Source organism: Pongo pygmaeus, chromosome X (assembly GCF_028885625.2).
Source record: "Pongo pygmaeus isolate AG05252 chromosome X, NHGRI_mPonPyg2-v2.0_pri, whole genome shotgun sequence".
In the NCBI taxonomy this organism is placed as follows: domain Eukaryota; kingdom Metazoa; phylum Chordata; class Mammalia; order Primates; family Hominidae; genus Pongo; species Pongo pygmaeus.
Window position 1 is genome coordinate 112,843,466 of NC_072396.2, and position 25,823 is coordinate 112,869,288.

At 36.0% G+C, this 25,823-nt stretch overlaps 1 protein-coding gene across 2 annotated transcripts in view; it reads left to right on the top strand.

The window, feature by feature from the left end:
- The window catches only part of COL4A5 (collagen type IV alpha 5 chain), a 261,882-nt gene extending 236,268 nt beyond the window's left edge, over positions 1-25,614 (top strand). The window contains exons 42-51 of one of the 2 annotated variants that reach the window (XM_054471834.2): positions 5,600-5,733; positions 8,775-8,847; positions 8,981-9,052; positions 9,855-9,983; positions 14,129-14,227; positions 15,583-15,795; positions 20,850-21,027; positions 22,897-23,011; positions 23,347-23,519; positions 24,370-25,614. In XM_054471834.2, the coding sequence (XP_054327809.1) occupies positions 5,600-5,733; positions 8,775-8,847; positions 8,981-9,052; positions 9,855-9,983; positions 14,129-14,227; positions 15,583-15,795; positions 20,850-21,027; positions 22,897-23,011; positions 23,347-23,519; positions 24,370-24,451 (1,268 nt within the window). In that variant the 3' untranslated portion in view covers positions 24,452-25,614. Of the gene's footprint in view, positions 1-168; positions 2,855-5,599; positions 5,734-8,774; positions 8,848-8,980; positions 9,053-9,854; positions 9,984-14,128; positions 14,228-15,582; positions 15,796-20,849; positions 21,028-22,896; positions 23,012-23,346; positions 23,520-24,369 lie in introns of those variants that run through there. The other variant, XR_008497119.2, reaches the window with a different exon arrangement.
- The last annotated feature ends 209 nt before the right edge of the window (positions 25,615-25,823 follow it).

A 25,823-nucleotide genomic window follows, 5' to 3' on the forward strand; every position in this document is an offset into this window, starting at 1 on the left:
GCTCAGAGGAGCCTGTCTAAAGTTTGGTCAAGGAGTCTTTGTCACATATGAAAAAATTGAGGCCCAAAGAGGTTAAGAAACTTGCTCAAGGTAATACTGTTAGTTGCTGGCATAACTGGGACTCTGACTTAAGGCTCCCAAGTGATCAATTAGGTGTCTATTCTACAGGGAGCAGACTGTTGGCTGCATCCACTTTCTTGTTTTCTGTTACCTCAAAAGCTCCGTCAACACCTCCATCAACCAGATTGCTTCTTGTGTTCTTCTTAAATGATGTCAACGAAAAGAGTAAGACAGTGCATACTATTTAACTATCACTAAGATAAAGCAAAGACTAAGGGGTTACTTTGAAGTAATGTTGAGTCCCACCTTATCTGACCTACATAGAATTTTGCCGCTTTGATTACTGCTAAACTCTACTGTTAGCTAGGAGATTTCTATCTCCTGAGTTACTATAATATATTCAAAGAAGAAAAAGAAAAGTAGCCACATTCCTTTAAAAGAAATTTAACAATTTCTTATTTACCAAATGTACTCTAAATTGCATAGTTGTTGGAACTTGGTCTCTGTGATGTTTTCTTCTTTGCAAGACTACAACCTTAAGTGGAAACTGAATTTAAGATATACCAGTCAATTCATCAGTATACCTTTAGTAATTACTACTTATGGACAATATTTTAGGTTTTTGTTTTGTTTCCTTTTTCAGTTTAACTTTGGTACATAGTTGAAAAATAATGGATTGTGAGCCTCATACAAAAAAAATTGACTTGGCATATAGCTCATTAAAATGTTACCTTTTAAAATAGTGTCTTAGAAGTTTTGCTATGATATGATCCACAGTTTTCCTTGCTAATTACTCAGGCTGAAATGTCATATTTCAATGAAATATTTTTCTGAGAGTTCTTGTTATTGGTCCCTCTATATCAAACACACATATAAAATGTCTTTACTCAAACCCTGAATTGTCTTAGGTGGGAATTCTAATTTATTTAACTAATTTTGTGGCCAGACTCTGCTCTAAGTATTGAGTTAATTTGCTGTCTGTGATTTAGAAACAATTTAAACAAACAGAAGCCAATATTTAGCTTTCTGAATTTCAAAGTATCAAATGCTTTGAAAGTTTTATTAGGAGATAATGATAATGTTTTCTATTTATATGACATGCCACAATTTACATCATATAATGTACTTTTATTGTAAGCGTCTTAAGGGCAGAGTTTGAGTCTTGCTCATCTTTGTGTTTCCTGTAGCACCTTGCACATGGCAGACATTAGGCCAGTATTTTAAAACTTGAATTTGATCTTTAAAATATTCCTATGAGGGAGGCTAGGGCAGATACCACTATTCCCATTATACGGGTAAAAAACCATACTCAGAAAGATTGAATTGCCCAAAGTCCTATAGTTATTAAGTAGCAGAGTCAAAAATAGATCCTAGGTCTTCTAACTCCTAGGATTCATTGCTCTAGCACAATTTATTCTCTCCGCTAACATTTGGTGCTTATAAATCATAGCAAGACTTGTAAGAAAAGAAAATTGTGTTTATAGTCAATTAACACTAACCAAGGGTGCTCTATTTGTAGGCTTTTAATCTTTTTATTTAATGATCCTTCTTTTAATAGTGAATAGCCTGTCTTAATATGTGCATTGAATAATAATAGAGTAAATATGATATTTTCTGTGGTTTGGGGTGGGATATTGCATGCCAAAACATTTTCAAGTACCCTTTCACTGATAGTCTTCATATCTTGAAAAAGTTGAATCTTTATTTTTGTGTTCAGTGGTGTACAAATATATATTGGCTTTTTCTCCTTAAGTAACTTATTGCAAGTACTATAATAATAATATAATAATAATAATAATAGGCCAGGCATGGTGGCTCACGCCTGTAATCCCAGCACTTTGGGAGGCCGAGGTGGGTGGATCACCTGAGGTCAGGAATTCAAGACCAGCCTGGCCAACATGGTAAGACCCCGTTTCTACTAAAAATACGAAAATTAGCTGGGTGTGGTGCTGGGTGCCTGTAATCACAGCTGCTCGGGAGGCTGAGCCAGGAGAATCTCTAGAACCCAGAAGGTGGAGGTTGCAGTGAGCTGAGATCACACCATTGCACTCCAGCCTGGGCGACAGAGTGAGACTCTGTCCAAATAATAATAATAATAATAATTCAATAAATAGTAATAGGAAAGCCTCCTGGTGAATTATGAAAAAAATCAGAATGTGGCTTCATGAAATGCTTTTCAAATACAAACAAAAGTACAGTTGGTAATGGCCATGGTATATTCATGATTTGATTTTTCTATTCCGTCACCCATGATCTTTATATTTATTGCCAATGAGGCCTTCAAAGTCAACTGTATCTTCTTGAAGTAGTCTGAGCATATCAAGAAATTGGCACCTGGTGTTTTTATTAAAAGATAACACAAGCCAAGGTAAACTTCAACATCAATCCAAAAATACCCCTTTGCTAAAGGAATTTGAAGGCTGTTGGTGAAATGGTACTCTCTAGCCAACTTTAATGTTTTGAAAAGCTAATTTTTGGAAAGCCACAGTAGCAGTGTTAACATGATGTCTTCAGTAGAGTTTTCTATTTTCTGGATTAATGAAGACCAACAGCTTATCCTTTAGAATAAGCTCTATTTGAAAAAGTTTGGCTCTCTATACTTCTGTATGGTTCTGTTTGCATACTGTTTATGCTGCAAGTATAAGAAATGCTGGCAAAGAACATTATTGTTTTAACTTGTACTATAATGTGAACCACTTCTAACTCATAATCTTATTTTGTACTGTGTGATGTCTGATACTGCTAACATCGATCTTTGGGCTTTGGTGAACTCTGATCTTCCCAGGTTTTCAAGGTTAGACTCTTCACTGGTCAATTCTTTTTTTTTTTTTTTTTAATGCTTTGTGTGTGTGATAAGAGAAATGCAATTTTTTGCTATAATTCAGAAGTCATTGAAGAGTGCTGTTATCCTCAAGCTGGGGTTTTAACATTTTGATGAAGGTAATGTGACTTGATTATAATTAAGTTTCAAATGACGTTAGGGTCTTTGTGTTTGCAATTGTTTGTTATAAGTAATCAATACATAAAGACATGTTGAATTTTAAACGGAAATACACTTATTTTTACCTTCAAGACTGCATTAAAATATTTAGGCAAGCATACGACCTATTTGTAATCTCTGAATATTGATTTTATTTTCTCAAAATTTTGTTTTCTCAGATTGCCCTGATCTGTGTATTTATGGCTATTTTCGTGATGGCAGAGATATACTATTGAATACTGTTAAAAATAAAACTTATATGTTCTTTATGTAATTAATAACTCATAATTTGAAGGACTCTAAACATCAGGTCTGAATTAACGTGCAAGTTTCCCTTTTTTTTTTTAATTTCCAAAAGTGCAGTGCCTTAGGTTATTTCAGATGATACAGTGTTCTGATAACTTTTAAAATGGAGTAGAGGGTCATAAAAGGTTTCTTTTTTTCCCATCTTACTTTGTTATTGTTATCAGGTTGATTCACAGTTTATTTATTTTTCATAATTTGCTGATTTGCTACTTAATTTCTAGTGCAAATCATACATTGTGCATTAAATTGACAAGTTTGCTTAGAACACTGAATTTCTGTTTTTTTTTATTCAAATGTACAATGTACTAAACCTTTTCGTTATGATTGAGAAGGGAATTTCTGTGTTGACTGGTTGCCAGGCTAGGGTGACTATATGAGTTAAATTGCTTAAATGTAAAACAATTGTTGTACTATTGTAAATCTCCTTCCTCTTTCTCATATGCCAGATAGAGTCATGTTATATTATGAAATTACATAGAAATACCTGAAAGATTAAAAAGATGCTCATATTTTAAGATATGTTTTTATCTTCAATTTTACTAATAAAGAAAATAATAATAATTTTAAAAAGTCCTTCCATAGCTTCTACTATATATGAGGCACTGTGCTAAGTAATTTTTACGTGGTATCTCATTTAATCCTTGGAACAACCTGCTAAAGTAGGTGCTATTCTTAATTCCATTTTATAGAAGAAGAAATTGAAGCCAAGGAGATTAATAATCCTACTGAAGTCAAACAGCTAATAACTAATGGAGCTGTATTTGTAACCCAGCATTCTAGCTCCAAAGTCCAGTGTTCTTAATCACGGTGCCATTCTGCCTTGTTAGTATTTTGCCATTGATTCTGAATCTTAAGAGTATTGGAAAGGGAACTAAAGTCTGAATTTTATTTTAGATTAAAAAGACAACCCTTTGTCCATAAGAATGAACTCTATTCTAAATTCATAACAAGTGCCTATTATAGTTCCTCAAAAAATAATCCCTACATATCTTCATTTTTTGTTGAAATCAATAAAATCTGAAATGACCAGAGGAGAGAAGGTGTAAATGCTAACTATTGGCTGTTCATTATTTAGGGTTTTGTAATTATTTTCTTAAGGCAGGATTACTTAGTCTCAGCCTCAGCCGCTGAACACTCTGCAAGCAAGTAACACCTATTTGCCACCTGGTGACAAAAGACTTGGCCAATGATAAGATCTCCCTGGTTCTTAATGGACCTGATACCTTTATTCAGAAAAAGAAATAAAAAACACAGCATAAGTAAAAATGCTAAGCAAAATCCTGTTTTAAATTATTTTGTTTATTCACAAGATACATACAGAATTCTTTATGTTTCTTGAAAAATATTTAAAATGTAAAGAATATGAAAACATTTTAAAAATGAATTTTAAAGTACTTTATTGATTCAATAAATTTCTAAGATTTAAAAAAATTCCTATGTATCAAGCATATCACTAAAATGAAATTAGTTTGCTTAAATTACTATCTGTATTGCATAGTAATAAAAGCTGAATAAATGTAACTACTTACAAATAAAGCAATTTGATTTTAATCACAATGAGACATGGCTTGAATTTCTGATTGCCCTACAGCAGTGATGCTTAAAGTGTGGTCCTGGAACTAGCAGCTTTAGCTTCCACAAAGCACTTGTTAGAATGCAAATTATTGGGCCTCTCCTAAGTCTCTTTTTTCTAAATTATTTATTCTTAAGACTGGTCAAGTGTAGTAACGAGAAGGGAGGAAAGAGTTGAACAAGGTGTTCAATCTATAACTGAACAATCAATTGAGATAACTCACTACCTTCAGACCAGTCTCCTCAGTCTTACTGAATCCAAAACTCTTGGGGTGGGCCCAGGAATCTGTTTTAACAAGCCCTCTAGTTGATTCTGATGCATGCTCCAATTTGAGAAAATGCCCTACAGTTTCTGTTTAATTTAACTTTAAGTCAAACTCTTTGTTAAGGATTACAGAGCCACACATTGTTAAGCCATGAGTCTTTTTCTTTAGATGTTATTTTATTGAATTTAATATATAATAAAATGTAAACTAAAAGAGTCTGCAAATCAGTATTCATAACAAAAAGAATCCAGTCCAATTTATATTAGAAAGGGAATCAGCATAGGTCTAGATATTTTAATGTTGTCTGGGTTTTATTCTGCAAACTAATAGGAAGATGACTGATATTTTAAAAGCCTGACTTTTATGCTACTCTTACACTATACTGAAATGTCATCATTTGCTGTGGATTATTAAGGTCTACCAGGTCCAGAAGGTTCTCCGGGTCTCCCTGGAAATGGAGCTATTAAAGGAGAGAAGGGAAATCCAGGCCAACCTGGGCTACCTGGCTTGCCTGGTTTGAAAGGAGATCAAGGACCACCAGGACTCCAGGTAGGAAATGGGAGTAGATATCTGATGAGAGAAGAATGTGGGTGTTTGTATTCAAAATGTGAATTCTAAGCTGCATCATTTTAATTAACACTCACTAGACAAGGTTCTATGTGTGGCTCACTGGCGAATTAAAAAGACAGTAGAAGGCAAGTTTCCTATAGTCTCCTAAAGGGACTTTGCTGTATTATAGTCAGAGTTCCTGAAAAGATACTTCACCTGGAGTCTTTGGTATGCATATTTGGATTTGAGTAGCCTTCATTTCAGTGAAAGCAAATTTATGCAAAGGAGACATGCATATTAGAGCATTGCATATAGATGAATCCACCCATAGAGAAGTAATTATGGTAAATAGAGGAATCTTTTAGGCTTTGAAATTAGATAAAGTTAGGCTCAAATGTCAGCTCCCCTGCACACTTCTGCTTTGTATCTATGAGGAAAACAGACACTGGGTTTCTGTCTTCACCTATAAAAAGAGAATAATAACATATCCACTCATGTGCTTTCTATGTTGGTTTGAGTGACCCAGAGCAGAGAGTCACATTCCTCTTTATGGGTTCTCAAAACTGCCTCCATTCGGTCAAGATGACTGCTGGTGGGTTTGGCAGTCAACACAATCTGGACTGTCTTTTAATTCTGAAGACTGCTTTATGGCAGAAAAAAAGTATTTAAAGTAGTGGTCCTTAAAGCTTTTCAAAATCTAATCTTTTTCCTCATGCCATCACTATTCTTCCAGTTACCTAGACTTAAAAATTTACTTCTGTTTACTCATTCTCTACTCACTCCCTATAAATACACATATTTCCAGAAACGATTAAGAGTAAGTTTCACCTGCTATACCCCTTTACCACTAAATTTTTTAATGCAGATTTCTTAAGATTCTCATGTGTTATTATAAGATGACAATAAAAAGCTATGGGATTGTTTATATTTTATAAAATTCTTACCAAATGTCTTAGCTGCAGCCTGTAATCCCAGCAACTTGAGAGGCTGGGGCAGGAGGGTTGCTTGAGGCCAGGAATTTGAGACAAGCCTGGACAACATAGCAAGACCTTGTCTCTAAATTTTTTTTAATTGTATAACCACAGTACACTTATTAACTTCAGAAAATTTAACATAGATATACATTAATTTCTATCTTTCATATTCCAGTTGGGTCCAATGACCTAATGATGTTCTTAGCATTTCTTCTTCCAGTACAGGATCCAGGCCAAGTCATGTTTTGCATGTAATTGTCATATCTCTTTAGCCTTCTTTAATCTGAAACAGTTCCTAAGTCTATTTTCTTTTTTTCGTGACCTCGATATTTTAAAAAAAATTGTACCGCCACCTCCATTTTTAAATAGAATATTCCTTTTTTGTCTGATGTTTATTCATAATTAGATTCAGGTTATGCATCCCCAGCTGGGATACTACATGAGTGATTCTGTGTCCTTCTCAGGCTAACCGATAAGGAGGTCCATGATGTCTATCTGCCTCTCATTTGTGATTTTAGTTTTGATCATCCAGTCAAGTTGTTGCTCAGTTTCTCCACTGTATCATTAGGTTTTTCCTTGCAACTAATAAAACTGTAGGAAGGCACATTAAGATAGTGCAAATATACCAATACTCATCAAAAATTTCCCTTAGATTTAACATCTATTAATGATTTTGCCTCAACCAATCTCTAGTGAGATAGTGGCAAAATGATGTTGTTTCAACTCTAGCACTACCTCCACATATACTAGTCAGTCCTACTGTAAGCAAGAGCCCTCCCTTCTCTCTGGTTTACTTATGCATTTCTTATCATTTTGGACTCATTTTTCCCATGTTTTCCACTAATTTACAATTTCTAAACTATCATTACTTATTTCAATGCTCTCATTGTTCCAGATTTGGAATCCCCTTCAAGCTGGATTTGATGTTTTTCTGATATGTACTTCCCTCCAACTATTTTTTTTAGCACTTTTTAATATTATTCCATAATAAGATGCTCCAGGCTTGTCCCTCTTTCATTCTTACTAATATAAGCTTCGTTGTCCTGCACTTGAAGTAGAGCAATAGCCTCCTATATGATCTTGCTATTCTATATTCTTCCTGTAGTTGGGTGGCTGAGGGGGGATGATTGATTGTTTGAGCCTAGGAGTTTGAGGCCAGCCTGGACATCATAGTGAGATCCTATCTCTATAGAAAAGAAAGAAAAAAGAAAGAATAAAATAATAGTTATCTTTCATTAAGTACACACCACACACCAGTCTTCTAAGCACTTAATATTGTCAGCAAAAGACAATGAGATCTACAGGAGAAAAAGGAAGAGCTTTATTTTCTGTAAAAAGTAATCTGCGGATTGGGAAGGCACAACTTTCAGTACAAGCGAAAGTGTGATCTCTGAAGAACAAAGGGAGGATTTGGCTTAAGTAGGGAAAGTTCTCACCCATGTTCTCAACCAGGTCCATTTATGCAAATGAAGGATTCAGACTTGTCAGTTCTGATTGATTGAAATACTTGAGCCCTGATCAGGTGATTTCCAAAACCAAAGCCAGAAGTCTGCCAGATGTTTCTTTCAAATGGCCAATGGGCAGGGGGTGTGTTCAAGCCACAGTTTATCTTCGCAGTGGTTTGACTCTATTGTAGAAAGGGAGATCCTGTGACACTTTTACAACATCTTTCCAAGAACACAAGGTATGTGACATTTCCCTTACCCAGCCACGGCCAGTTGGTTGTGTTTTAACTTTGCGCACCTCAGTTAGCCATGGGAAGTTCATTCTGTCTGTCAGCCAGGGGTATATTTTAACAATACGAACTGTCTCATTTAATTCTCACCACAACCCTATGAAGTAAATACTGTTATTTTCTCCAAATTTGAGCTGAGAAGACCATGAATCAAGGAGGTTAAATAATCAACTCAATTCACACAAGCTAATATAAGGCAAAATTGAGATTACAGTCTTGGAAGTTTGACTCTAGAAACAGTGCTATATGCCACTATGCAATTCTTATGCCCTGACTCCCCTTCCTCCCCTCGCTGCAATTTTTTTGTAACATTAATGATTTTATTTATTCAGGGTAATCCTGGCCGGCCAGGTCTCAATGGAATGAAAGGAGATCCTGGTCTCCCTGGTGTTCCAGGATTCCCAGGTATTTGAAGGGATTTTTGTGGTTTCCCTTTATATTAAACTCCTCTGGGACAAGATAGCCATTTTCTGATTTGACTGGGTAAAGGTTGTAGCCCTGTTGCTTTGCCATGCAACTGTGTGTACCTTCTGTGCAGGCATGAAAGGACCCAGTGGAGTACCTGGATCAGCTGGCCCTGAGGGGGAACCGGGACTTATTGGTCCTCCAGGTAAGACTTATTCCTGAAGATAGTTATACCTGATACTTAGATGCTTTAAAGAATTTGAAAGTTTTCATTCTGTCTTTCAGCCAGACCGTCGGAGGCTAAGTCCCCAACAACTGAGAGAAAATAAACAAGACTCTGCCTTTATTTACTAATCTCTTAAATTCTCTATTTTATTAACATAATATTGATAGCAGACCTTTTAAAGTTAAGATAGATGCAGGATCAACAAAAATGCTTCCTTGACATTAGCTTCTATACTAACTTCCCCAAATTCAATTGAACAGATCACAAGAGCAAGTCACATATGAATTTTTTATAATATTTTCGATATTAAAATAGTTCTTTTTTCTAAGAGGCTTATAGAGGTTTCTTATAAATTGAGAAATAAGGAATCTGCTAAATTTCCCTACTAGATCAAAGAGTCCCTTGACAAGCACAGCAAGCAAAAACTGCAAATGATGTTGGAGTCGGAATGGATGTGTAAGGGAATAAAATTGTCTTCCCCTGACACCAGTGTTCACAGATTTGAACACAGATGGATGAGACTTTGTAGTAACTGAGTAATATTCAAGGTTTGAAAATAGAGATGATATGCCTAATTTTTACACTGACCCTAAGAACTTATTTTTCAATTGAAAATTATTTTTCAATTTTTAGTTTTCCTAAACAGATTTCTGTTAGATATGGCAGCAATTCAAAAACTGGTTTCTCTCACACCAATTTTTGTCCTGAACTTAGGTCACTTTGGCTTCCATTTCTTGTAACCTTTCTCTTTCCCTTCAAATTTGTGTGTTTTGTCTCATAGGTCCTCCTGGATTACCTGGTCCTTCAGGACAGAGTATCATAATCAAAGGAGATTCTGGTCCTCCAGGAATCCCTGGCCAGCCTGGGTTAAAAGGTCTACCAGGACTCCAAGGACCTCAAGGTTTACCAGGTACCAATGCAAATCATCTTTATTATCATTATTATACTTTTAATTTCTGGGATACATGTGCAGAATGTACAGGTTTGTTACATAGGTATACATGTGCCATGGTGGTTTGCTGCACCTATCAACCCATCATCTACGTTAGGTATTTCTCCTAATGCTATCTCTCCTCTAGCCCCCTACCCCCTGACAGGCCCTGGTGTGTGATGGGCCCCTCCCTGTGTCCATGTGTTCTCATTGTTCAACTCCCACTTATGAGTGAAAACATGTGGTGTTTGGTTTTCTGTTCCTGTATTAGTTTGCTGAGAATGATGGTTTTGTCCCTGCAAAGGACATGAACTCATCATTTTTCATGGCTGCATAGTATTCCATGGTGTATATGTGCCACATTTTCTTTATCCAGCCTATCATTAATAGGCATTTGGATTGGTTCCAAGTCTTTGCTATTGTGAACAGTGCTGCAATAAACATACGTGGGCATGTGTCTTTATAGTAGAATAATTTATAATCCTTTGGGTATATACCAAAATGGGATTGCTGGGTCAAATGGTATTTCTAGTTCTAGATCCTTAAGAAATCGCCACACTGTCTTCCACAATGGTCGAACTAATTTACACTCCCACAAACAGTGGAAAAGCATTCCTATTTCTCCACATCCTCTCCAGCATCTGTTGTTTCCTGACTTTTTAATGATCACCATTCTAACTGGTGTGAGCTAGTATCTCACTGTGGTTTTGATTTGCATTTCTCTAGTGACCAGAGATGATGAGCTTTTTTCATACGTTTGTTGGACTCATAAATGTCTTCTTTTGAGAAGTGTCTGTTCATATCCTTTGTCCACTTTTTGATGGGGTTGTGGTTGTTTTTTTCTTGTAAATTTGTTTAAGTTCCTTGTAGATTCTGGATATTAGCCCTTTGTCAGATGGACAGATTGCCAAAATTTTCTCCCATCCTGTAGGTTGCCTGTTCAAACTGATGATAGTTTCTTTTGCTGTGCAGAAGCTCCTTAGTTTAATTAGATCCCATTTGTCAATTTTGGCTTTTGTTGCCATTGCTTTTGGTGTTTTAGTCATGAAGTATTTGTCCATGCCTATGTCCTGAATGGCATTGCCTAGGTTTTCTTCTAGGATTTTTATGGTTTTAGGTCTTATATTTAAGTCTTTAATTTATCTTGAGTTAATTTTTGTATAAGGTGTAAGAAAGGGGTCCAGTTTCAGTTTTCCATGTATGGCTAGCCAGTTTTCCAACACCATTTGAATATGAAATCCTTTCCCCATTGCTTGTTTTTGTCAGGTTTGCCAAATATCAGATGGTTGTAGATGGGTGGCATTATTTCTGAGGCCTCTGTTCTGTTCCATTGGTCTATATATCTGTTTTGGCACCAGTACCATGCTGTTTTGGTTACTGTAGCCTTGTAGTATAGTTTGAAGTCAGGTAGCGTGATGCCTCCAGTGTTATTCTTTTTGCTTATGATTGTCTTGTTTATATGGGTTCTTTTTTTAATTCCATATGAAATTTAAAGTAGTTTTTTTCTAATTCTGTAAAGAAAGTCAATAGTAGCTTGATGGGGATAGCATTGAATCTATAAATTACTTTGGGCAGTATGGCCATTTTCATGATATTGATTCTTCCTATCCATGAACATGGAATATTTTTCCATTTGTTTGTGCCCTCTCTTACTTCCTTGAGCAGTGGTTTGTGGTTCTCCCTGAAGAGGTCCTTCACATCCCTTGTAAATTATATTCCTAGGTATTTTATTCTCTTTGTAGCAATTGTGAATGGGAGTTCACTCATGATTTGGCCCTCTGTTTGTCTATTATTGGTGTATAGGAATGCTTGTGATTTTTGCACATTGATTTTGTATCCTGAGACTTTGCTGAAGTCGCTTATCAGCTTAAGGAGATTTTGGGCTGAGACAATGAGGTTTTCTAAATATAGAATCATGTCATCTGCAAACAGAGACAACTTGGCTTACTCTTATCCTAATTGAATACCCATTATTTCTTCATCTTGCCTGATTGCCCTGGCCAGAAATTCCAATACTATGTTGAATAGGAGTGAACTCAGGATTAAGAAACTCACTCAAAACCGCACAACTACATGGAAACTGTCCCACATGCTCCTGAATGACTACTGGGTAAATAACGAAATTAAGGCAGAAGTAAATAAGTTCTTTGAAACCAATGAGAACAAAGACACAATGTACCAGAATCTCTGGGACACAGCTAAAGCAGTGTTTAGAGGGAAACTTATAGCACTAAATGCCCACAGGAGAAAGCGGGAAAGATCTAAAATCAATACCCTTATATCAAAATTAAAAGAACTAGAGAACCAAGAACAAACAAATTCAAAAACTAGCAGAAGGCAAGAAATAACTAAGATCAGAGCAGAAGTGAAGGAGATAGAGACACGAAAAACCCTTCAAAAAATCAATGAATCCAGGAGCTGGTTTTTTGAAAAGATCAACAAAATTGATAGCAAGACTAATAAAGAAAAAGAGAGAAGAATCAAGTAGACACAATAAAAAATGATAAAGGGGATAGCACCACTGATCCCACAGAAATACAAACTACCATCAGAGAATACTGTAAACACCTCTACCCAAATAAACTAGAAAATCTAGAAGAAATGGATAAATTCCTGGACACATACCCCTCGCAAGACTAAACCAGGAAGAAGCCGAATCCTTGAATAGGCCAATAAAAAGTTCTGAAATTGAGGCAGTAATTAATAGCCTACCACCCAAAAAAAGTCCAGGACGAGACGGCTTCACAACCAAATTCTGCCAGAGGTACAAAGTAGAGCTGGTACCATTCCTTCTGAAACTATTCCAAATGATAGAAAAAGAGGGACTCCTCCCTAACTAATTTTATGAGGCCAGCGTCATCCTGATACCAAAACCTGGCAGAGACATAACAAAAAAAGAAAATTTCAGTCCAATGTCCCTGATGAACATCAATGCGAAAATCCTCAGGGAAATACTGGCAAACCAAATCCAGCAGCACATCAAAAAGCTTATCCACCACGATTAAGTCGGCTTCATTGCTGGGATGCAAAGCTGGTTCAACATACGCAAATTAATAGACATAACCCATCACATGAACATAACCAATGACAAAAAACACATGATTATCTCAATAGATGCAGAAAAGGCCTTTGACAAAATTCAACAGCCCTTCATGCTAAAAACTCTCAATAACGTAAGTATTGATGGAACATATCTCAAAATAATAAGAGCTATTTATGACAAACCCACAGCTAGTATCATACTGAATGGGCAAAAGCTGGAAGCATTCCTTTTGAAAACGGCACAAGACAAGGATGCCCTCTCTCACCACTCCTATGCAGATCATTCTTTTAAGGCTTATTCATTGGAGAACATATCCCTAGTTCTCCTTTTATATGTCAGAGGTTGTCTCTGACAATAGGTGTCTAAGCAACTAGTAGAATACCAGACCACCACAAGTTCCATTTTCTTTTTTCTTGAAAGTGTTAATTTCTTATGGTTGAATTTCTTTTAGACTATGTCAGGTTACTGTTAGCCCCTCTGGCTGTTCCAGTTTGAACAACTAGTTAATGTTAAAAAAAATTATAATGAAATGAAAATGCATTTAAGATCTGGTGCTTTCTGTACATCATCCAGCAGAAAGATTGAAGGCTGATTTGGTGGGCTATCAGTTTCCCACTGTGAAGCCCCTTGTCTTTTAAACTAACTGGTGTCTAGCTGGCCATTTGACTCTATGCTTATAGCCAACTTTCATTAATCATTATAAAAGAAAGCTAGAACTAACTTCAGTCTTTTGCTCTTATTAAGTGATCAAGTGACAGTCTTATCAAAAACAAAGTATACCTGGCAGTAATTTATGGTGGAATAGAAAACAAAAGTTGGGACTTACATTCTTGTCTGAGTCTGAAGGCAAAGAGAACACAACTCCATTAAAAGCATCCCAGAAGCAAATGGAATATTTAAAACTAAAGCTAAATCCTTGTTGGCTTCTTTGGTCCTGGACTTGAGTTATCTCTTCTTTTTTCTGGATTTAAGACAAAACCAAATTGTGAATTCAGTGTCTCCAGAACCTTATGTCTCCTAGATCTGTCCAGATGAGAAAATATTCTACTCATATTTGAATGCCTCATTTCTTTTCCTGTAGGTCCAACTGGCCCTCCAGGAGATCCTGGACGCAATGGACTCCCTGGCTTTGATGGTGCAGGAGGGCGCAAAGGAGACCCAGGTCTGCCAGGACAGCCAGGTAAGACAAGTAAAACATGCTGTTGGTGGAGGGAAAGTCTTTGAGTCTGGGGGACCTCTGGACATAGGGCCTCCACTTAGAGCTGTGAGATCTTCTCTTGATGTTAGCATAGCTGACTGGTGAATGTGGACCTGAGGAAAATAGGAAAGCACATAATAAGGAGATTTGTCACTATAAGAGAAGCATACAAGATTGCTTTTATTTGTGTTTAGAGCAGTGGAAAACTCAGTTGAATTTTCCAGGCACTCACTGTACTTACTTGTTCAGCAAATTTTCAATATGTTGATTTAAATCCCTTGACCATCTTGAAACTATTGTGAATATTTCCACATTTGAAAATATCGCAGTAGGCTGTAATTTCTTTCATAAAGAGCAGCAAATATAAATGAACAGTTTAAGCGATTGCCATAGACCTTTAAGAGTCATGGTGAAGTTTCATGTTGAGATGATAAATTGATATTAGGAGCATTAATAGGTGCTCCTGATAATATTGAGTGTGGTATCTATCTATTAGATTTTCAATCTGTACTCATCCTACTTCCAAAAAGAATTTGAGTCAACTTGAAATAAAAAATACATTAATGTTAAGCTTTCTAAAATAGAAATAGAGGACCATACATTATATATGTTAACAACTCTAGATTATATAAATATGACTCTAATAAATAAACATAAAGAGTTTGTATTTCAAATATCAGTGGCAACACAGCAGAGTGGTAATTCCTATAGCCTTCCTAGAGTCAGTGCCCTGACATTTCATTAATGCTATGTTTCTAGGGAAATAAGTTAGTGTCATCTTCATCACAAGTGTTTCTGTGAAGTTTCCCTAAAATGAAAATTTATACACACACTGTCCAAAAGCCTGTATATACAGAAAATTATTAAATGAACTCAAACCAAGAGGCTAAATCAGGAAGGGAAGCCAGTGGTGGATTGAAAATGGGCATTTTGAAAATACTTCTTTAGAATGCCCTGCCTTTTCTCTACACAAAAAGGTATGCCTGAGAATAATTCCCCCAGACAGATTCAAAGGAAAATATTTTTCAGCAATGAAGCTGGCAGATTGATGGCAACCACACCCTTCCTTTCTCATTGATGAACAAAACAGCAGGCTGAAAATTGACCATGGGGTTCAGATTCTTTTAGTACAATGAGAGACTAAATAACATACAGACTCTCCAAATAAGCATATTTTATTTGTCTCCTAGCCCATGATATATGACAATGCCTTTATAGACACTCTATAAATATCAAATAAATTAACTAGTCAAATGAGGTCATAATGTTTTGTCAATACCCGTAAGAGTGGATCAGAGCTTACTTAATCTTGTACACTGATTATTTCGTGGAAATAGGTACCCGTGGTTTGGATGGTCCCCCCGGGCCAGATGGATTGCAAGGTCCCCCAGGTCCCCCTGGAACCTCCTCTATTGCACATGGATTTCTTATTACACGCCACAGCCAGTCAACGGATGCACCACAATGCCCGCAGGGAACACTTCAGGTCTATGAAGGCTTTTCTCTCCTGTATGTACAAGGAAATAAAAGAGCCCACGGTCAAGACTTGGGTGAGATAATCAATATCTAATTTCCTACTGTGCATTTTGGTTTTGTTTCAGAAATCCTGTTGGGTTCTAGAGTAGCCTTGGCCAAAGTGCCTCTCTCTATTCTTTTGGGGCTTCCGAATTGAAAACCATGTCAAAGGCAACTGAATATATTCACTATGATTTTTAAATAAATAATATTTAACCTTAAACTAAAAGCATTAATTAGCTCTTGTGAGGTACAATTCTTGGCCTAAAGCAAATCATTTCAAAAAGGCCACATTTACTTTTAGTTAGATTAGTTATTAAGGGAACAGTTTCCCTGGGCTCTTTGCAGTATAGCAGCTGCTTGAGTGTGCAGTGTTTATAATTCATGGGAGCTAGTTACCTCGTCTTTGAAACTGGTCTTCATCAAGTTCATAAGTTCTGAAGAGAATCTTGGTTCATAGATCAAAGAAAGTAAGGTCATTGCTTAATTATGCTAGTTTGTAGTTCCTAAAATAAGTGCCTTAGCTTTATAAAGTATTACTGGAGTCATTTAAAGCTATATAAAGTATGACATTTCTGTACAAAATCCAGTTCATTTAAGGTGTTCCCATGTATCTTCTCTATACTGGGGTGGACAGCTAGGTTGATGGGATGAGGGGACTAAATCACTCTCAAGGACTCGTCCATCCCCATGAATTCTTTTCCTGGAATTTTGACTTCGGTTGTTGAAGTCCCATTGTCTTACCTGGGGCTGCATTTTGTTGTTGTTGTTGTTTTGTTTTGTTTTTTTGAGACGGAGTCTCGCTCTGTCGCCCAGGCTGGAGTGCAATGGCGTGGTCTCAGCTCACTGCTACCTCTGCCTCCCAGGTTCAAGCAATTCTTCTGCCTCAGCCTCCCAAGTAGCTGGGAATTACAGGCACCCGCCAGCATGCCTGGCTAATTTTTGTAATTTTAGTAGAGACAGGGTTTCACCATGTTGGCCAGGCTGGTCTCGAACTGCTGACCTCGTGATCTGCCCACCTCTGCCTCCCAAAGCATTGGGATTACAGGCGTGAGCCACCGCACCCAGCAGGGCTGCCTATTTTAAGACTGACTATCCCCTTTGCCTCCATAAAGACATTTAAGAAGATAGTCTGGGCTCCCAGTTTCTGGGATCTCTATGATGAGAAGCTTCCTGAGGTCTCATTGGCTGGGCCATTCATTCTGTGGAAATGGTTCTGCAGCAGCAGAGACCCCGGAGGTCAGCTTTACTCCCTATTTTTCCAAGGCATATGGCCACACCAGTTCTGGCCCACCAAAGTAAGGATATTCACTTACATGTAAGTCAGTGGTCATAGGTCATTTTATGAAACCAAATAATGTAAAGGGTTTGCCCAATAGCTTTCTTTTCCATCTTCTTTTTTTCTTCCGTTTATATTTCCTTTTTCTCCTTTTCAACTTTCCTCTGCTACTTTTCTTTCTCCTTTTCACTTGGTTACATCTTTTTAAATTTTATAATTGACAAATCTTCATTAAATTAGTAATTAAATTATCTTTCCATAATTTAATTGAATAATAAATATCAAAATAATTAATTTAATCTCTTCAGGTAATTTTCTCTAGTCTTTCTCCTATACATTTCTTCTTTTTTGTTCATGCTCTCTACACTGTCAGACTTATAATCAAACTTTAAACTTCAAATCCCTAACCTACCAGGTCAACAGAGGAACCATTATAAGTCTTGAGCACTACAAAATTCAAAAATGTAATGCAGTTAGAAGATGGAATCTGCTATCAGCATGTAATTATAACTTTTCAGAATCCATGTATTTTCTCTAATAAGAGCAATCAGATTTGGAATCTATAAACTGGCCCTGACTCTGGTACAGTTTAGGCCTCAGACACAGGAAGGCCATGACAGAGCCCAAGATCCTAGGAGTGGTCCTGGATTGCAGAGGCTCTGCTGGGGCTCACACAAGGATCACATTGGAAGTATCTTGATGACTAAGCAAAGATAGAGGTAGCTGTAACTTTAATGTTAAAGAAACAATTACCTCCTGATCGAATAAATGCAGTCTGTGTTGAATTAGTGGAAGGATTATAGGATGTAAGAAAGAAGACAGAGAAGGTGGATTAAATACTAAAGCTTTTCTGTCTGGGAGAAAAAAAAACATACTGAGAACCATTAGTCTATTAAAGTCTTATAACTATGAGGTATAGAGGGCATTGGGAGTATATGGGTTCACTCTCTCTTCAGAAATTTGGAGACTGTAACCCAGAATTCTGCATCATTGTGGGCAGCCACAGTTGCAACCAGATACTCCAGATACTTCCATCATTATGGGCCTTCCTTTTATTTACCTTTCTTTTCTCTTCCTTATGAAACTGGATATTTTCAGCTCTGTTCCAAATTAGGCAGTAGAATAGTTTTTTTTTAATTACTTTATAATGTACAAAGCACTTTCATGTCCATTGTCTAATTTAATTTACACAACTATGATTAAGAAAAATGTATACAAATATTCTGCTTTTTCATTTTATACACAAAGAGACTGGCTAATAGGTTAAATAACTTACAGTTAGAAAGTGATGGAGGTAAGACTTGAATCCAACACCTGCCAATTCTAAATCCATTTCTTTTTAAATTTTCCCATGTTGTTCACTCTTACATGACTGTGAGTCAGTCAGGTTTTTCTTAACCAGTTTTTTAAAGGGATAAATTAGACTAAATCAATGATTTTCAACCTAGGGAATTTTTTAAGACTCCTAGTCCTATGCCAAATCCATTGTATAAAAATTCCAAATAGTTCTGATAATACAGGTTTAAGATCTATTGGTCTTTTATCAGTCATCTTCAGTCTGAGATAAGCATACCCCTTTGAATATATGAAGAATTTCCAAGATGCACAGATGCATAATTTTTAAAAAATCAAATTTCAACTCCTTGACTTTTATATGTATTTTCTCCTAAAGTCAATCTGACTTTAGCAGATGTGCTTTGGGCAATCTCCTTTCCCATATCTCCTTTCACTGTCATGCATTCCCCACTTTGTAAGAGTCATACTCTTGCACATTGCCTTGAAGTATGAAAACCTCTGACAGACAAATTCAAAGGGATAATTCAAAATAACAGCTTTGCTAAAGATACAGTTACCGTTAGATCCAGCAATCCCATTACTGGATATTTACCCAAAGGAAAATAATATATCAAAGAGATAGTTGCACTCACATGTTTATTGTAGCACTATTCACAATAGCAAAGATATGGAATCAACCTAAGTATCAAACAAAGGATGAATGGATAAAGAAGATGTGGTATATATACACAATAGAATATTATTCAGCATATAAAAAATGAAATCATGTCATTTGCAGCAACATGGTTGGAACTGGAAGTCATTATCTTAAGTGAAATAAGCCAGGCACAAAAAAAACAAGTATCACATGTTCTCACGTATATATGGGAGCTAAAAATTTGAACACATGGAGGCAGAGAGTGGAAAGACAGGTAGCAGAGACTTGGAAGGGTAAGTGTGGGGAATGGGGAGGATGAAGAGAAGTGGGTTAAGGGATACAAACATACAGGAAGATAGAAGGAATTAATTCCATATTTGATAGCAGAAAAGAATGACTATACTTAAAAAATATATTGTACATGAGTGATGGACACCCTAAATACCCTGACTTGATCACTATGGATTATATACATAAAAAAAAGTTCATGTGCCCCATAATTTTGCACAAATAAAAAATTAATGGTTTTGTTAAAGTCTCCATTAACTCAAGCTCTGTAATTCACTTTTCATCCATCTTACTAAGAAAAATGTTTCTAATAAAAGTTTTTTTGTAATAATTATATAAAAATTTATAATACATATATTTTTATCAGTTGTGAATTAATAATAACAATGACACGTCAAAATAAAACTTTTAACATGTAAAGTCTTATAGTCACAGAAAGGTTTAAAAAGGTATATTCAATATTAATTTTTGAGAAATATGATAGCATGATCAATAAAAAACTTTCAAAAATAAAAATATGTTACATTAGGATAAAACTGTGTGAGAAAAGTGGAATGGAAATATAATTTTTAAATGTAGAAGGAACAATGTATAATTTCCAACTGTTAAAGACAAGTTTATATATTTTCTATAATGGTTAATGTTAGATCTCAAATCATTATATTGGATGCATTTAAAAGAGTGATATAAAAGTTTGTTCTTAGATATCAATATTCACAAAGCACCATAAATGAAAGCTGGCAAGGTAGAAATGTGGTTTGCAAATTCCCAGTCCCTGCTATTACAAAGTGGAATACAGAAGGGTGGATGTGGAGCTGAGAGACAATAGCTAATATCTTAATACTGGCACAGTATCAATTTAAACTTATGATGAAATTTAGATATCAAAACTTTAGATATGTTAACTTTCAAAAGTGTAAGAGAGTGCATTTTTCATCATTCTTTTGTGAGTAAATGAGAAAAGAAAGGCTTGATCACAAGTGAAGATAACCTCTTGTCCCTACTAGCTCAGAATTTCAAAGATTAGTTTCTTTCTTTTTTTGGTTTGTTTGTTTTCCCGTCACATCTTTCCTTCCTGTCTTATTTTTTTCCTTTTTACATATTCTTAAAACCTGACTGTGGTGGCTGTGCACACTGGCCAGCATTACTATTGTCCCTAGGCCTAAGGAGATTGTAGATTCACACAAGATACATACTGAGGAAGTCTTAGAAGAAGAGAGGGCAGCCTGGAGCACGAAATATTGATAAGATATCATAAGGACTCAGTATGTGTCCTTCACTTTTACACAATGAATTACTAAATATTATCCATAAGACACCATTGTTTATAAGATGCATCACTAGTTTAAAAACAGCATTGGGGAATATATAATGAGCTACCACAATAAATATTAACATACTTTATATAACACATCCTAATTTTATAAATGTTAAAATATGAGTAAATCTTAGACTTAAGAAATATAGTATATTTATTACCTATGAAAGGCTGGCAAGTTTCCTTGAAAGGCTGTTTGCTATGGTTTTAGAATAAACCAAAGTATCATTATCATGCAGTCCTTTACTGTTTTCTCTCCAAATCTTTCTAGGGACGGCTGGCAGCTGCCTTCGTCGCTTTAGTACCATGCCTTTCATGTTCTGCAACATCAATAATGTTTGCAACTTTGCTTCAAGAAATGACTATTCTTACTGGCTCTCTACCCCAGAGCCCATGCCAATGAGCATGCAACCCCTAAAGGGCCAGAGCATCCAGCCATTCATTAGTCGGTAAGGTATTGATTTACTGTGACTTTTACCAATCCCCAGTTAGTTAGCTAGTCAGATTTGAGTCCAAAGCTAACAATCTGTTGATATTCCTCCTAGGTTAGGTAGAACAGAGGTACCTCTTAATATTCAATTAAGTATTTAGTTTGACTCATATTTATTGGGGGTCTGCTTTTGACCAGGCCCCCATGATAGACATAGTGTAATAGCCAGATAACACACAGTGTAGTAATCATTTATTACATAAATTTGTCTAATATATATCAGATTTGGGCTAAGTTCTATAATAGGCATAATAAAAATGTTATGAAAACATAGGGAATGAGATGTTTAGTTTCAACTGGAGAAATGTGGGATGACCATATGGAAAAAATATGTCTTGAACTGGTCAGTCCTTGAATGACTAGAAGGACTTGAGGCATAGGCAGTTATAAAGGGGAGATATACACTAGGCAGATAAATGACAATGGGTAATAAAATAATGTGTCTAGGATGTAGTATGTAAAGGTTATGTTGGGAGAAAAGATTATAAAGTTAGCTTGGGCCCAGATGATAGAAGGCCTTCTGTACCAAATTGTAGTTTAAAGTTTATTTGATATGTAACAAGGAGCCCCGAAATATTTTAGAGCTACACTTCAGGTTAGATTATAGTGCCATCAATGTGTAACATGGATTACAGAAGGGATAGTCTTGAGGTAGAGACCAGTTGGATTGAAGGGTATTGCTATAGCCCTGATGTGAGTAAATTGGAACTCACAGTCGGGTACATGTATCACATTATTAGGCTAGATAGGATTTGACAGTTGATTAGCTATGGGAAGAAGGTGGTAGCTGAGATTTGGAGCATGAGTAACTAAGAGGAGGGTGATACCATTAATAGAAATCTCTTAGAGTTTTGCCATTTTGAAACCTAGTTTAACTCAGTCTGTTAGGAATGTTGGTTATTGCCGTTTTTATTCTGATCATGACCCAGGATTTCAATAACCATAAAGGATGAATTCCTGGAAAGTCTCGTTCCTTTGATAGTAAATATAAAGATTAAAGCTGGTTCAGCCTTAGTAGCAAATTCATAGTGCCCTTTTTAATACATTTTCCTGAATCCTTTGGGAATTTGGGAGTGTGTGTGTGTGTGTGTGTGTGTGTGTGTGTGTGTACAATTTTGTCAGTCCCAACTCTTGGGAGTAAAAGCTTGTCTAAATGTATTACCTATTTTGTTAGGTAAACTGCAAAACTGGCCTCAGTAGTATGTCAAGAGGTCCACTCATGTTTTTTATTAAAGATATGGAAGGCTCAGCTATATTCATTCTGTTGCTATTTTACTTGATTTTATAGATTTCAGCCACATCTCCAAGTGCCTCTTCTGGATATGTTGTACTTCACCAGATATAGTCAAATGCTTAATAAATGTCCTTTGGACCAAGAATAATGAGTAGAGATTGAGAAAGTGTCCGTTTCTTATATTTTCCAGTCTTTCTGACATTGTTCTTACCACAGTTTCAGCATTACTAAATGTCTCCCCTCCAACTGAGCACTTTGACAACAAGTAGTACGTGCAATACACCAAACCAAACTCTTACAGCAATTAAGGCATTGACTATAGCAAGTATGAATAGACATTTAGGGCATAATGGAATATCAAAAGGCCATTGCACTGGTTCTGCAGTTTTTTGAAAAAAAGTTTACAGTTTATTATGTATATTGGGAGACAATACTTAGCAAATGCAATCCTCAAAGTGCATTTTTTCACCTTTTGTGATCATTGAAAGAGACAGTAATCGGCTTCCATACTAAGAAGGCTTCCAATGAAGCAGGATGGCTACTTCTCACATGCTCACTCTGTAGATTATGTTCCTTCTCCTTTTCCTTTACCAGATGTGCAGTATGTGAAGCTCCAGCTGTGGTGATCGCAGTTCACAGTCAGACGATCCAGATTCCCCATTGTCCTCAGGGATGGGATTCTCTGTGGATTGGTTATTCCTTCATGATGGTATTTTACACTGTTCCTTGCATTTGTCATCATAGCTGACTGTCTACATTTCTTCCCAATATGAGGAATCCCTGTCATTTGCATAATAAGAAGCTTAAACTTCAAACAGCTTCTATCCAAGCACTGTGTTCCCCCTCACACATTTTTTGTAACATATTTTCACAATCTGCCTATTACTTTTTTTGACTACCCTTGGTGTGGATACTATTGTCTTACCTCTGGGCCTGTTCCTTCACTAGATTTGAATTTGGCCAAGCTCAGCACACATCTTTGGATATTCACTAAGCTATTATGGCACATGGGTATTGCAGCACATTTTTCCTTGTCTTTTATAGCATACAAGTGCAGGGGCAGAAGGCTCAGGTCAAGCCCTAGCCTCCCCTGGTTCCTGCTTGGAAGAGTTTCGTTCAGCTCCCTTCATCGAATGTCATGGGAGGGGTACCTGTAACTACTATGCCAACTCCTACAGCTTTTGGCTGGCAACTGTAGATGTGTCAGACATGTTCAGGTAAAGTGCTTATAGCTTTAATTCAGGTCCAAAGCTTCCTTCAGAGATGCTAGGGAAGAAAGAGACAATTTATGGATGGTTTATCCTCAACAAATATTAGGAATTTATTGGACTGTGTACTTTGTTCTTGCTTGTTCTTCTCATATACATGACTCAGGTCAGAAAAACAGACTTGATTAATATTAGGTGAGTTTGGTTTGTGATAGCTTAGTAGTAATCCTTCAATAATGAAACAGAGATGAAGAAAGGTTATGTGACCTTCCTAATAAGTCAGCAGCTGTTCAACTAGATTGGGGCCACCCGAGGAATTGAAGTTACAGTCTGTCTTTTCCCTCTCAGTCCAGTGGTCTCCTTTCCCAGGATATTTTAAAGATTCTCATTTAAGTGTTTGAATGAGCAAGACATACATAATATATGTACCTCAGGATACTTCATTCTATTGATTTTTTTCAGTTTAAATTTATTTTTATGTGTTGCTTTTGAGTTATCACTACTTGGTATTTTTCTTATGGTCCTTGTTATCTATTCATCATCAGTTGCCCAGATTTCCCTCATCCTGTGAATATTAGAAAAATGTATTAGAGAAAGAGAAAAAGATAGAAAATGAGAGGGAGACACAAATATACAAAGATAATAGTGGTGGGGAGAATCGTTACAAAATATCTATGATCACTAATGGCTCTTAAACCATACTAGTCACTGCATTAGATCATATTGCTGTAAAGTAAACCATTAAGTCACCAAGAAAGCTACTTAACACAAAAAGAATGTTTAGTTATAAATTTGAACCAACAACAGAATTGAAATACCAGAAAATGTGGATCTGATTGTCTTATTTCTTATTTCCCAGTAAACCTCAGTCAGAAACGCTGAAAGCAGGAGACTTGAGGACACGAATTAGCCGATGTCAAGTGTGCATGAAGAGGACATAACATTTTGAAGAATTCCTTGTGTGTTTTAAAATGTGATATATATATATAAATATATAAAATTCCTAGGATGCAATGTCTCATTGTCCCCAACTTTACTACTGCTGCCGTCAATGGTGCTACTATATATGACCAAGATAACATGCTGACTAGTAACCATGAAGATTCAGATGTACCTCAGCAATGCTCCAGAGCAAAGTCTCTATTATTTTTCTACTAAAGAAATAAGGAAGTGAATTTACTTTTTGGGTCCAGAATGACTTTCTCCAAGAATTATAAGATGAAAATTATATATTTTGCCCAGTTACTAAAATGGTACATTAAAAATTCAATTAAGAGCCACATTGAGTAAAATAAAAGACTGCAGTTTGTGGGAAGAATTATTTTTCATGGTGCTACTAATCCTGCTGTATCCCGGGTTTTTAATATAAAGGTGTTAAGCTTATTTTGCTTTGTAAGTAAAGAATGTGTATATTGTGAACAGCCTTTTAGCTCAAAATGTTGAGTCATTTACATATGACATAGCATGAATCACTCTTTACAGAAAATGTAGGAAACCCTAGAATACAGACAGCAATATTTTATATTCATGTTTATCAAAGTGAGAGGACTTATATTCCTACATCAAGTTACTACTGAGAGTAAATTTATTTCGAGTTTTATCCCATAAGTTCTGTTTTGATTTTTTTAAAAAACATACCCTTTTAGTCACTTTAATCAGAATTTTAAATCTTCATGTTACATACAAAATTATAATATCTAATGGAGCAATTTGTCTTTTGCTATATTCTCCAAGATTATCTCTTAAGACCATATGCCCCTTGTTTTAATGTTTCTTACATCTTGTTTTTACTCATTTCTGACTGGACAAAGTTCTTCCAAACAATTCTGAGAAACAAAAACACACACACAGAATTAACAATTATTTTCCCTGTGCTTCTTCTGTAAGAATCCTCCTGTGGTCTCTGCTTGTACAAAACTGGGAAACAACACTTGGTTAGTCTCTTTTAAGTTACAAAAAGCCAATTGATGTTTCTTATTCTTTTTACATTTTAAATATTTTGTTATAAATACTCACAGGATACCTTATTTCCCTAGCTGTCATCTTCTCACTTAATGTTTTTTAAACCCACCAATATAAATTTAATTAAAGATATATGTTGTAAGGATGGTCTGTTGTGTATCTCTTCAGCCTGTGTGGAAAAAACCTCTGCTCATTTACAGATAGATTACCAATCTGCACATCAACAAGTCATCTTTTCCCAGGGAATCAGTTTCTCCATGCTTTGATCACTCTGATAGTAGATAGAAAACATATAGTAATGTAAACTTTTTCCAATGAAGAAAACTACCTATTGGAAGACATTTCTGAGAT